At 50.2% G+C, this 12601-nt stretch overlaps 1 protein-coding gene across 1 annotated transcript; it reads right to left on the bottom strand.

Annotated features, from left to right (window-relative positions):
• Window positions 1–183: 183 nt before the first annotated feature.
• On the bottom strand, window positions 184–7160 carry UBXN10 (UBX domain protein 10). Its single transcript, XM_077312719.1, has 3 exons — window positions 6916–7160; window positions 4177–4297; window positions 184–3427 (listed from the first exon to the last, which is right to left on the bottom strand). Exon 3 carries the CDS (start codon window positions 3410–3412, stop codon window positions 2528–2530), a length of 885 nt encoding a protein of 294 aa, XP_077168834.1. The 5' UTR covers window positions 3413–3427; window positions 4177–4297; window positions 6916–7160; the 3' UTR covers window positions 184–2527.
• Between the last annotated feature and the right edge of the window lie 5441 nt (window positions 7161–12601).

Here is a 12601-nt window from a genome sequence, read left to right as displayed (position 1 = left end):
GCTGCCCTGCTGTCTTGGCCATGCTGCTGTAGAGGAGCGGGTTCTCCCAAATGTATTCGCTGCCAGGGCTGATCCTGCTTAGCTTCCGACAGCTGATGGTCGGGCCGGCCTGCCCTAGCCGGTTTCCGACAAGCTAGGCAGGTCTATGAAACTCGATTGTTTTCGTGAAGTTAAAACAAGCGGTCACACCCAGAATACCTTTATTGAGCCTAACACTACATAGAACAGGTTTCATTCTGAATCGAGTGCAAAAAAAAATAAAATAATCATAACACTTTTCTGTACAATTAATTGTTTCAAGCTTGATTTTTCCCCTTGACTTCTCCAGAAAGGGACATGAAATGCATTTTGCCTGCAATCCCTCCCAAAATGGTCCCTGCGGTCTGAAGAGGGTTTGCTCGCCCCTGCTCCGAGAGACAGAAAGATGCAGCCCCTGGTGGCTTCAGAGAACAAGCAAGCGGTGCTTAAAAGCGGCTGCTGGGGTCCCACATCGGGGAGGCCATCTTCCCCCTGCCCCCTCCCCAAATCCGATGAGGAAGACTGTGTCAACGAATAGGAACCCAATTACAGGCTACCTTCTTTGCATCTTGGAAAAACTCCCTGAGCCATCCCTGAATGGCAGGCAGTGTGAGGGATTCAGCCTAGCCTTAGTACTGCCGTACTTTCCTGGGTGCCTGATGGTTCATGCAGGAGGGGCATTTGCGGTGTGTACATCTTCCCACCTTACAGGATGAACCAGGGCAACTTCTGAAAAGCTTGACATCTGCTGCGCCTCTGAACTGAAACCAGCTCAGTCTGAACTACAGCTCCCTTCTCTTTCCTTCCTCCTTCCTTCCCTTTCTGGCACAAGCTGCACCAGCTTCCCGTTCCAAATAAATCCAAGGGGTAGAAAACTCAGCAGTGCAAAAACATGTTTGCTCAACTCTGCCTGTCCCTCCTGATCAAAAAGGGCTCTAAACTGGGCAGCAGACTTACATGCCAGGTGAGCCACTGTTGCAGGGGGGGAGAAACGACAGAACGGCAGCTGCTCCTACCCCTTCCTCTTGTGCTACCTGAACTGGAAAGGATTCTGCCCTTTAGTGTGTGTGTGGCTTGTTGCCAAAACCAGGCCTCGCCTCAAGACTCCCGTGTTTGCATAAATTCCCGAAGGGCTAATGCTGCCTGCCACCTAAGCCTCACCTCGTGCAACCTCCATCCCCCCGAGGGCTGAAATTATGCTCTGCAGGGAACTGCCAACGGGCAGCAGGAAGAGGTGTGACGGTGCCTGCCACTGCTCTTTCTGTTTCATTGCCTCCCCAAGCACACAGTCACCGTTTTATAGCTGAGAGAAGCAAGCAGCTTGTAGATGGGGGTTGGCCAGGAACTCAGCAGCTGCTATCAAAGGACTGGCTAGGGCCAAAGCTCCTGCCAGACGAAGGAAGAAAAGTCAAACTGCCAATTCTGTACAGCTTATCCATTAAGCAGCAGTGAGAGCCCCTTCTGATGGGAAGAGGTTAGTTTGGCCGTTTCGTTGAAGCAAAAGCTGAGATGGGGTTAGGAGACGTGAACACTCAGGCGTCGAGCCCGTTTGGCAAGCAATCCAGTAGATAATACAGGCTGTGTATAATACAAACTGTCCTTTGGATAAATTATCCCCCACCCCCCACCCCTACCACACACCCACAAGGCTTTTTTTTTTACAAGAACATAAATGGCATTTTGCTAAATACAAAGGTTGATTTTTAAAAACAAAAAAAGCAGCTTTCTGAGAGAGAGCTGCCGCCGTCAGTTAATACACAGGCATTGACTCAAATGAGAGAACAAGAAGACCAAATCAACACAAAGTTTGCAATTAACTCGTTTCCAAAGAAAAAGAGAGAGGTTTTTGCACTGGCTGCCAAACACTGAAACGCAAATCTGTACCGATAACTCATTCCCCACCCAAAGCCAATTGAGGCTGTAACGAACCGAGTTGGGTGGCCAGGGGGATGCAAATGCATGTTTCTGCAACTGATCCCAGAATGCTCTCTAAAGAAACCATTTGAAAACCGCACGGGCAAAGCTAACGGATTCTGCACGTGTTGGACGGCAATTGGATTAAGCCAGATTCATCAGGAAACGATCCCACTGAGATCAGACCCCCTGATGTCCTTCTTCCCATCTTTACAGTGAGGTTTACAGTGAGAAAAGAGATCCACTTCCAGAGCCAAAGGAAACTTAATCTTCCTGCTGAGAAAAAGGGGGGGGGGGCAGGAAATAGGCAGAACCCATGCCCTTGAAAGGCGGTGCTATCTCCTGAGGGAAAGGCACTTAAATGACTCCAGAGAAAGCGGGGGACACAAGGGAAACACCTGGGAGGCTGACACAGACAAAAGAGAACTGAAATGGGATGTTTGGAAACGGTCCCCTCCGAGCATGCAGGGGAACAGCTGGGGAAATCGGGCTTTTTAGGCCACAGGAAAGTGCCTGCGGGGGCTGAAGAAGCGGACATCAGGCGAAGATCCATGGCCTCCAATGGAATTTAATACAGAGCGCAGCCCCCGGCTGCTTAAAGCTCTCCCTCGGGCTCCTCCTGCAAGATGCACAGCACTGACTTGTGGGGGATGGCGCACTCTTGCAGGGACTTGGTGAGGTCCGAGAAGGTCCGGCGAGGCACTTCCACCGTTTCGATGCTGCAGCGCCTGTACACGGTTGAGTTTATTCGCTCGGCCGCCGCGAGGACGGCCTCGAGGCTGTCGGTTGGCCGGAAGTGGTGTTCGAACCTCTGGCCTGAAGGCGACCGGACGGCCAAGAGCAACCGGGGCTCCTTCTCGGAGGGCTCTTCCGGAGCCGGCGTTGACAGGGAGGGACTTCCTTCTTTCATTTTCCCGAATGGCTTTGCTTCCAAAGGAGGGGGTGATGTTTGCGCATGTTCGCCGCTGCCCCTGTCGCGTTTTGTCACGGGCACTCTCTCTCGGGGGCGAGCTCTGAAGCCCTGCTCTTCCTCCTTCGCTCGGCCGCTGACTCGGAGTTGACTCGCCTGTTCGGACATGGCTTCCACCGCGCCTCTCCTCAGCTCCTTCCGACTGATGGACGGGAGCACCCTGTATTTGTTCAAGGACGAGGAGGTACGGGCGGGCACCTGCTGGAGGAGGTCTGGGATTTCGGCAGGGGACGCCTGGACGGGTTGGCACACTTGCTGGGAAGAGGCTGCCCTCCGGCCGCTCCCGGGCTCCTCGCAGGGAACTAACGGCTGGGGGGACAATGGCACTCGACAGGAAATGGCCTCCACGCTGTGGGAGTAGTTCAAGCTTGGCCTCGTGCGCCCCTTTGCAGATTTCGGCCGAGTGACGTGCATGGTGACAGAGGGTGGCTGCCAGAGGGGAGGCTCTGCGATGCCCGCGGAGGCTTGCCGTTCAGGGGGTGCTACGTTCAGATGTGAAGCAGCAGCCATTGCTTTTCAGGACCCCTGTGGGAATGAATGGGCGACAAAGTCTCAAGGGACTGGCAGTAGTGAACAGGCCTCCTGCAGGCATGGTCTAGAGCTCACTGCAAGATCTGCAAGCAGCCCTGTTGATCCTCCAAGCCAATAAGTGGCTACGGCAAGTTGTCACACACCAGGAGGAAGTCCAGATGTGCACATCTCCCTTCAAATGACACATCTGCCACATGCGTGAGAATTTCCTAGTAGACTACAACCCTTGTGGTTTTTTCACACCTTTTGTGTAAGACGAGGCAAAATGTGGAACACCCCCCTCCCACCTCATCTCAGGAGCAGACAACTGGATGTCATTTAATGCTCTGGATATTAACTTTCTAGCTATTTCATGGTCATGTCTGCAGCTGCCACGGACTATATCTAAAAAGGAAAAGCAGCACAGAGCCAATGAAGGAGGAAGGCTTTGGCTCATGGGCTAGTTTTGAGGCTCCTGGCTTTTGAGTCAGCTGTGGGAGAGGGCTTTCAAACGCCCTCACGGCCCTGCAGAACTGTCACTGAGGAGAAGAGGCTGTATCGCCCAACTGTGACAGTACAGGAAGCTTTTGGGGACGCCCTGCTCAAAAGGCACAATTGCTGGATGGAGGCAACAGGCAGGCCCGGGGGGAGTATGTAAGCCTACCTATGCCTGCAGAAAAGCGTTGAAAATATGCCCCTGTTTCATAAGTTAGATAGAATGAATAAAACTGGGAAGGGGTAGGGAACCCCCACAGCAGACTCACCTGCAGAAGATGCTCCATCAGTTCCAAAGGACTGGCAGCTCCAAAGCTCCCACTGATAAATAGGTCAGTCACTCTGATATAATCTCCAGCGGCAGCTCCAGGGAGTCACGGATAGTCAGGTCTGAAACCCAGGAAGAGAAAAAGGCACGCGCTTAATGTTCGCCTCTGCATAGCCTCCGTTGCCCTTTCAGAGGGACGGATGGGGTAGAGCTCCTCTAGGACAGAGGCCAAGCCCTAAGCCTGCTCCCGTTTCTTTTGTCTGGCAATGGCACCTTTAGCCACTGAAGAAAATACCGTGGTAGCAGTTTTCCCAGCGACAGAGATACAGAGAAGTCGCTCGCTCCCCACCCCCACCTCATGCCTTAGTAGAGCGCAATTTCCTAAGACAATGCAAAGAGCAGAAACTCATACCAGGATGTCAGAGAACAGGGAGAAATGTCTGAGTGAAGGAGCACCCAAAGATGTGCCAAGCCCATTCTTAAAGATCACCACTAGCATCTTGAACCTAGGCCAGAAGCTGACTGGTAACCGAAACCTTCAAGCCTCAGGTTTATTGAATACAGCCTCAGACATGTTTGCCCTAAGCGCTGGGCATCTTCCCCCTGATCCAGTTTAATTTATTTGAATTCACACATCCTTACAGCCAAACCACCAATATTTCTCAAGTCCATCCCAATCTGGAACAGTGCATTGAGAGTAGGCGCCTATGGCCACACTGCGCTCCTTCTGAGTTTGAAAAAACAGCCACCTGGAGGCTATTTAACAGCAGTTTCCTCTGGCTTCAGCTTGCATCTCCTCAAGAATGGGAACCAGGAAAATGGAAGGATACACAGCGATGGCAAAGGCAGCTCTAGCCCTAAAGGTGGGGGTATGATGCTGCCATGGGTTGGACAAACATTATAGGCCTGTTGACATTGAAAGCAAAAAATACGCAGAAAAAGCTGGCCTGAGTTAGCATCTCAGCAGAATCCAAATTTAAAATCTCTATGTTGTTTTAATACTGTTACCTGCCCTGGGCATTGTGGAAGGGCAGGATACAAATAAAAACTTAGAATTTTATTATTATTATAACTCTCAGCCAATTTGTGGGAGTGTGTTTTTTTTCTTAAAAATAGCAGGTGTGTTTTGTTTATTCACTTTAATATGCCCAGCAACAGAACTTCCAAGGCAGCACAAGCAATACAAAGAACCAGCGCAACAGCATTACAGGTCATTACAAATACCAGTCTGAATTAATAACCTTATCGGCAAAGGTGAAAAGAATGGAAACTCATGGTTACGCTGCCCAAGGCCAGGAGGAAATACCTCCTCTTTTGTTTTGTAAATTTACTGTTTTTTAAATTGAAACGGGGTAGACATTTAAATCCGGGCACTGTTATTTCCCCAAGATTTTATTTTATAACAAATCTAAAATTTATTTTATAACAAATCTAAAATGTGTGCACGAAGGGGTACTTTATAAAAGGAAACATGGAAGTTTGATGGACAAGTTCAATGAAATATGTTTTGGAAAAGCAGGATATCAATATTTAAATGTTAAAGAAAAACTTCATACACTTGTCATCTTTACTTCGGTAATTCTGTAAAGAGCAATGACTGATGATGTTTTGCAAATTACCCATTTTAAGGTGTCATTGCCTGGTATACAATCTGTTTCACAATAGGCATCTTGGATGCCATGTCATAGCACATATAAACTAGGAAAGAGAGAACCAAGTACACAGTTCTGAGCTCGTTGAAAGGAAGGTGAAAGAAAAAGTTGCTACATCTGAGGATCACATACATACGTAATTTTCAACATCACCTCAGAACCAGTCCACAAAGGGGGATTAAAATGGGAAATTTGTTGCCAGAGGAGGTAGTGATGGCCACAGGAATAAACAATTTTAAGAGAGCTTCAGGTAGATTCATGGAGGATAAGTCTTATCAATAACTACTAGCCATGGAGACTGAGGGGAATCTTCACATTCAGAGGCACTAAGCCTCTGAATCCCAGAGCCAGGAGGCAACATCAGGATGAGGCCATGTTCTCCAAGCCCTACTGTTGGCCATTCAGAGGAGCTGGCTGGTCACTGTGTGAGACAGGATGCTGGACTTGATGGTCCATTGGTCTGATCCAGCAGGACTTTTCTTATGTCTTTACTGCACATGCTCCAACTGTTCCCATTTCCTGGTCCCGGCCCCTCGTAAATCACAGCCTCTGTTTTGCAGGAAATTCTGGGAGTTCCTTTTAAAGGGCTTAACTCAGCCATGAATCTCAGTGGGTTTACAGGGGACAGCCATGCTCTCCCCAAGCAATGTACAGCTGCCAATCTCCAGCTGGGGGCTGGAGTCCTCTCCTCTCAGATGAGAAAGATCAGCTCCCCTGGAAGGAAAAGGGCCCAAAGCAAGCAGCCTTTAGGGCATTGCAACCTTCCTTGCCCGGACGCTGGCCTTTCCCAGCAGCGGCCTCATCTCTTGGCAACCCTGGCCTACCTTACAGGGCTGTTGTAAGTCCAGAGCGGGGGAGGGGATGCCCCTGGACGCCGGCCTCACCCACTTGGAGTCAAAGGGAGAGGGAAGCAAGCGCGGGCGGGGGTGTCGCTAGGGTTGAAGTGCAAAGCCGCAGGGCCCCCTCCCACCCCCTGCCTCGACGCCACCAGACCCTCGGGAGGGACGGAGGGTGGCTATTTGCCCTCTCCCCACAGCCGGGCCACTCCCGGGGCAAGGCGGACAGGGACCCCGGTTGGGGGGCCTCACCTCCCACAGGCTCCATCCAGCGGCCCCTCTCGCAGCAGGCCCCGTCCGCGGCGGCAAACAGCGGCGCGTCTCCACGGCAACGCTCGCCCGCCGTCCACTTCCGGCCCCTGACCGGAACAAAGCGACGGCTTCCCAGAACCATAGAACGGAACGCCAGACAGTCGCTTCAAGGGAGAAAGAGAGGGGTGCGGGACGGCCGCTCTAGGCATCGTGTTCTCCCGGCGCACAGACATAAAGTCTCCCTATTTGCCCGCGCGTTTGACGAGAGAGAGAGAGAGAGAGAGCCAGTTCCGGTTTCAGACCGGAAGTTCTGCGACGGTTGCGCGAGCCTAGTTTCTTAGGGCGAGAGGAGCCATAGAGGCGGATGCTCTGGGAATGAGTGGAGGTCGAAATAGGCGATGAGTGATTGAGGGGGGTCGCCACAGAGACGAAGCTGCCTAGACCGGCACTGCGCTAGACGCCGAAGGGCGTAATGGGCCAGTGGCGGCTTCTCACAAAAAAAATGCTCACAGAAGTTTAAGCCGCGTGGCCGTCTTCTAATTCTTATGGCGGGGGCAGCCTCTCCAGATGTCAATGCACTACAATTCCAATGATGCCCTGCTAGGACATGCAGAGGCTCATGGAAATTGTAGTCCATGTGCATCTGGAGCGCCACAGTTTAGTTGCCCCTGCCTCATGGAGTGGGCTGCTGCTTAATTTTGAAGGTGTTTTATTTGTAGCCTGCAGGAAGAGTGCCCATCCCCGTTGTAAAATTCAACATTTGTGGGCTTGCCCCAAAATCACAGGAGCTCAGAGCAAACTGCTGTTCCAGATGTCTTGTTAGCTCTTCCTGTTTGCTTTAAGCCTTCCTTCACTCTCATAGGCTTGGACCCAGAATTACTGCAGGGGGTATCTCAACCTGCCACCCCCGGTAGTCAGGGAATTCTAGGCCCTCTGGGACGAAAAAGCAAAAGAGGAGGGTGTCAAAATATTAGTCATTTTTCAAAAAGTAGTTAAACATTTCAGATGTCAAACTGAATTGAGAGGTTAGCCTTAACAGCATTGACCCTCCTCCTGTTTTTGTTCATTTTAACATGGAGCCTGATGTTAATTTCGTTGGTAATAGACAAGGGTGCTCAGAGTAGCCTTGCCAACTTCCAGGTGGTGGCCAGAGCTCTGAGATTACAGTGGATTTCTGGGTGGTAGAGACTGGTTCACCTGGAGAAATTGGCCACTTTGAAAGGTGAACTCCTTCCTTTCCCCAAACCACACCCTCCTCAGGCTCCACCCCCTTCAGGTATCTCCCAACCTGAAGCTGGAACTCTAGCTCAGAGACAGAAACAGAGTTTAGCCTCCAGCCCAGTGGAGTCCTTGAATATGTTATGATTCCTGCATAAAGTTATGGCTGATGTAACAGGTTGTCCCTTACCAACAGTGGGATGTCTTTCTGCTTGGAGAAGGGGGGGCGCAACAAACGTCTGGAACCCCTGAAATCAGCAGGTGTCTCCTCTGCACCACAGGCTTTAAATCATAACAGTTAACAGCCACTAGACAGCAGTATAGTTTCACCTTGGAGATTGTCTGCTCAGTTTGTCACCAAGCCCCCACTGCTTCTCCCTTTACAGTATTGCAAAAATGTGGTCTATCTTCCTCCATTGGTTCTCTCTTGCTTTGACAATTGCAACCTCCCCCCTCTTCTCTGTCCTGCTGTTGTTACCCCTTGAGCTTCTCGCTTCTCTCCCGTACGCTGACACTGAAATCAGTCACTTGGTCAGAGTTCTGTGTGAGGGCCCTTCTAAAATTCCTGTAATATTGTATTCCTGTGCCTGGTTCCAGCACAAACTCTATACTTACCTTTGAATATCTTGCTCTTCTTGTCTCTCTGCCCACTTATCTTCAAACTCCCATCCAAGACTTTCTTCACTTCTGCCCCACTGTCCTAAAGGGACCAAAGGTTACTTCTCTAGTTTTCTTTCCTAGTTACACTATTTGTCTGGGATTACCTCCCCAAATGCCTGTGTAATGGAATCTCTCTTATTTACTTCCAATCCCACCTCTAAACTTACCTCCATTTAATATACTGATACTGAAAGTGGGTACACTTTCCACCCAAGGCCAAATGCCGAACATGTCTTAAGAAGCTACTGCACAGGAACATGAAGGAAGAAGCAGCCCTTCAATTGCTGGGAACCCCCTGATATGAAGGGCATTAAAGGTGAACACCAATACCTTCATCTCATCCTGAAAACAAATGAAAGGACCATGGGATAAGACTGAGGCACAGTCCTTCTGACAAGACCCAATAACAAATGAACTGACAAATTTTGCACCAGCGGCAGCAACTGGGTTGTCTTCAAGGGCAGCCCCATGTAGACTGCATTACAGTACTCTAGCCTTGACGCTCCTAGCCTCAAAACATGGCCAAATCGGACATCTGCAGAGAGACATCCCGCTTGCTGACTACTTGTAGCTAGGTACAAACAAACCCTTTCAGGTTTGTTTTGTTTACCATGGAACCTTTGGCACAGCCCCCTTTCCTAACACAAGATATGTGTGATGTCAGTGGACTGAAATAGTTCCCCTGTATTGACCCCCCCCCCTCTCACTTCCTTTTCTTGTCTCCTTGTCAGGTGTTTGCTTGTAAGCTCCTCAGGGCAAGGAACCTGTCTTGTCTGTAGTCTTTAAAGTGACATGTAGAATTACGACTGGAGATCTGGCCGGAGTGCGCCTGTCAAGTGAAGTCCTTCACACTCAGGAGAATGCACCGTGATGCAGCTGAGCGCCATGCTGGGCGAGATGCTCTAAAGCTCACAAAGATGTGGAGAAAGGCTCGCTCTGCTCCTCCTTGGCTCCTCCCGCCTCAAGATGCAACAACAGACACCACTGTCCCCGGAGTGAGCTCATTTGAGAGCCAGAAAAGGCACCGAGTGTCACAAAAGGCTCCGAGACATGATAAAGGCTACTCAGTCCATTTGTCACGACAGCTGAGAAAGCCCCTAGGGTGGCCCCTGAACTGTACCACTCGGCGCATAGCCCTGGAAGGGCCTCTGCTTGGATTCTCCTTCGAGAAAGCAGTTAGTCTGTTCCGATTGCCAGGCTGAAGATCTGCTGGATCACTCCTGCTTGACAGCAGGGATATTTGGGGGAAAGGCAACTAAGTAGCACATCATCAGAAAAGCACATCCCAGGACCCTTTGCAACATCACAGAGGATTCTGGGGAAACACCTCTGCCCACATAAACCTATGAAGCCGCCTTAACCATCAAACCATCAGTTGATGGCAGCAGCAATTTTTAAAATGATCTCGCTTGCCCTTCGTTTGACACCCAAAGTAATGAAGCTCTATTGGGATGATATATCCTGGATGCCATTCAGCCAGTTGGGAATTCTTAGGTCCAAGGAACTGGGTGCCAGCCAACCTAGGGGTGTGTTTCCTGGTTAGTGATATGCAAGCTGGGGGTGGGGAGGCTGGGAGTGCTCCCATTCTCTGGAAGAGGCCAACAAGAACTTGGTCTCCTTTTCCTAGCATGGAGAGTCCCTGCCCATATTCGTAGAATACCCAGTTGTCTTCAAGGGCAGCCCCATGTAGACTGCATTACAGTACTCTAGCCTTGAAGCTCCTAGCCTCAAAACATGGCCAAATCGGACATCTGCACAGAGACATCCAGCTTGCTGACTACTTGTAGCTAGGTACAAACAAACCCTTTCAGGTTTGTTTTGTTTACCATGGAACCTTTGGCACAGCCCCCTTTCCTAAGCCAAGATATGTGTGATGTCAATAGACTGAAATAATTCCCCTGTATTGACCCCCCATGCCTCTCACTTCCTTTTCTTGTCTCCTTGTCAGGTGTTTGCTTGTAAGCTCCTCAGGGCAAGGAACCTGGCTTGTCTGTAGTCTTTAAAGTGACATATGGAATTACGACTGGAGATCTGGCCGGAGTGCGCCTGTCAAGTGAAGTCCTTCACACTCAGGAGAATGTGCCGTGATGCAGCTGAGCGCCATGCTGTTGTTTTGTTAGCTTGAAAGGTGCAAGTTTGGGGCCAAGAGATCTCTCAGAATTAAAATTAATCTCCAGACTGTACAGATCCATTCCCCCGGAGAACATGGCTGCTTCAGAGGGAGGGCTGAATGGCGTTTTACTCTGCCAAGGTTCCTTCCCACAGCATGCCCTCCCTAGGCTCTACCCCCAAATCTCTGGGAATTTTCTGGTTCAAAGCTGGCAACTCTAGCAGAAGGGCTCATCCTTTGTGACTACAAAGGACTTCCAGACACCCTTCGTGAATCTTCAGGGATCCCCAAATGCCAAGTAGAAAACCCAAGGTGTATTCTTCAGAATTATGTGTGTGTGAATGAGGCACTTCCAACCCAACATTTGTTTTAGGTTTAGTATCACATGAAGTGTGAACCCACAAGTAGTATTTCCTCCTGCGGCTCCTTGGGTGGAGTCCAGGTTCTTTTCCGCACACGCCGGATAATGCAGTATTGCAGCTGGATGCTCCTGTTCTGAATGGGAAAATCTATTCTCAGATGCATTGCAAGTGCATTATCCAACGTGTGCGGAATGCGTCCAGGCTAAATTGTCGGTCCACAAAGCACCACTTTCCTGCTTTTCCTTCCTCCCACTGAGCTTCACAAAATGCTGTTCACGGGGGATAAGAAGCTCTGAAGGATGAAGCAAGATTGACAGCCAGAACGGGGAATTAGTGCAAATTGCCAATCCAGCACAGATCCAATCCCTCCCCACTTTTTTTTTTCTTGGGGGGGGGTGTAAGTAAAGAAGGAGATGTTATCACAGCGAACAGAAATAACTGGAGTCCCTCACGTGGTCTTTTCCGTCGCCCTATTTCAGGAACAAAAGATGAAAAGCTAATCTCAGACCTTTTCAGCATGCCAGAAGAGGAATGGCCTTGTGTAAGTTTCTTAAAACCTCAAAGGCGAGAGAAGGGGGGAAAGGAAGATATGAAACCTTCTTTGCTCGGGGGGCCAACCCCCTCTACAGCAGAAGGCCACCGTGTTATACCCGAGAACCATTTGGCCCGACTTTTTTTGACGAAAAAGCTGGTTGCCATGACCACTCCAAGTAGATCTTTATTTCCCCCCATTCCCCTTTTGACGGTTGTTTCTAGAACACGAGTTGCTGTGGCAATACGATGGAGCTTTGTCATCTTTACTTCCCACGGATCTCATCTTCTTTGCCAACCCTCCTCATTTTATCCTACCCCCCCCCTCAAATCTGTGATAACGGGAGAGTGAGATTTTCGTGTGGAAAAGGACAAAACATGCCTTCTCTCGGAAGCAAGTCTTTGTTGGTTTGCTCTGTTCACGCCAACCACCCCTTGTGGGTTGATGCCTAATTGTGAGAAGGGTCCCCCGCCAACTCCTTGTGGAACATGGGAGGAGCCCCCCAGACAGCCAGCTTGGTGTAATGGTTAGGAGTGCAGACTTCTAATCTGGCAAGCCGGGTTTGATTCCCCGTTTCCCCACATGCAGCCAGCTGGGTGACCTTGGGCTTGCCACAGCACTGATAAAGCTGTTCTGACCAAGCAGTAAGATCAGGGCTCTCTCAGCCTCACCCACCTCGCAGGCGAGAGGAAAGGGAAGGTGATTGTAAGCCGATTTGAGACTCCTTTGGGTATATAAAGTTGAAGTTGCGTGCAGGCAACTCGCTCCCTACCTAATTGGCCCTCCCTGGGGGGCACCAGAAAG

The sequence above is a fragment of the Paroedura picta genome, chromosome 15 (assembly GCF_049243985.1).
Source record: "Paroedura picta isolate Pp20150507F chromosome 15, Ppicta_v3.0, whole genome shotgun sequence".
Taxonomy (NCBI): domain Eukaryota; kingdom Metazoa; phylum Chordata; class Lepidosauria; order Squamata; family Gekkonidae; genus Paroedura; species Paroedura picta.
Note: the sequence above shows the minus strand (reverse complement) of the source record. Positions and strands in the feature narration are given on the sequence as shown.

Bases quoted from the DNA above. Each gene is read 5' to 3' on its own strand.
- UBXN10 (XM_077312719.1), bottom strand. From the start codon at position 3,412: ATGGCTGCTGCTTCACATCTGAACGTAGCACCCCCTGAACGGCAAGCC.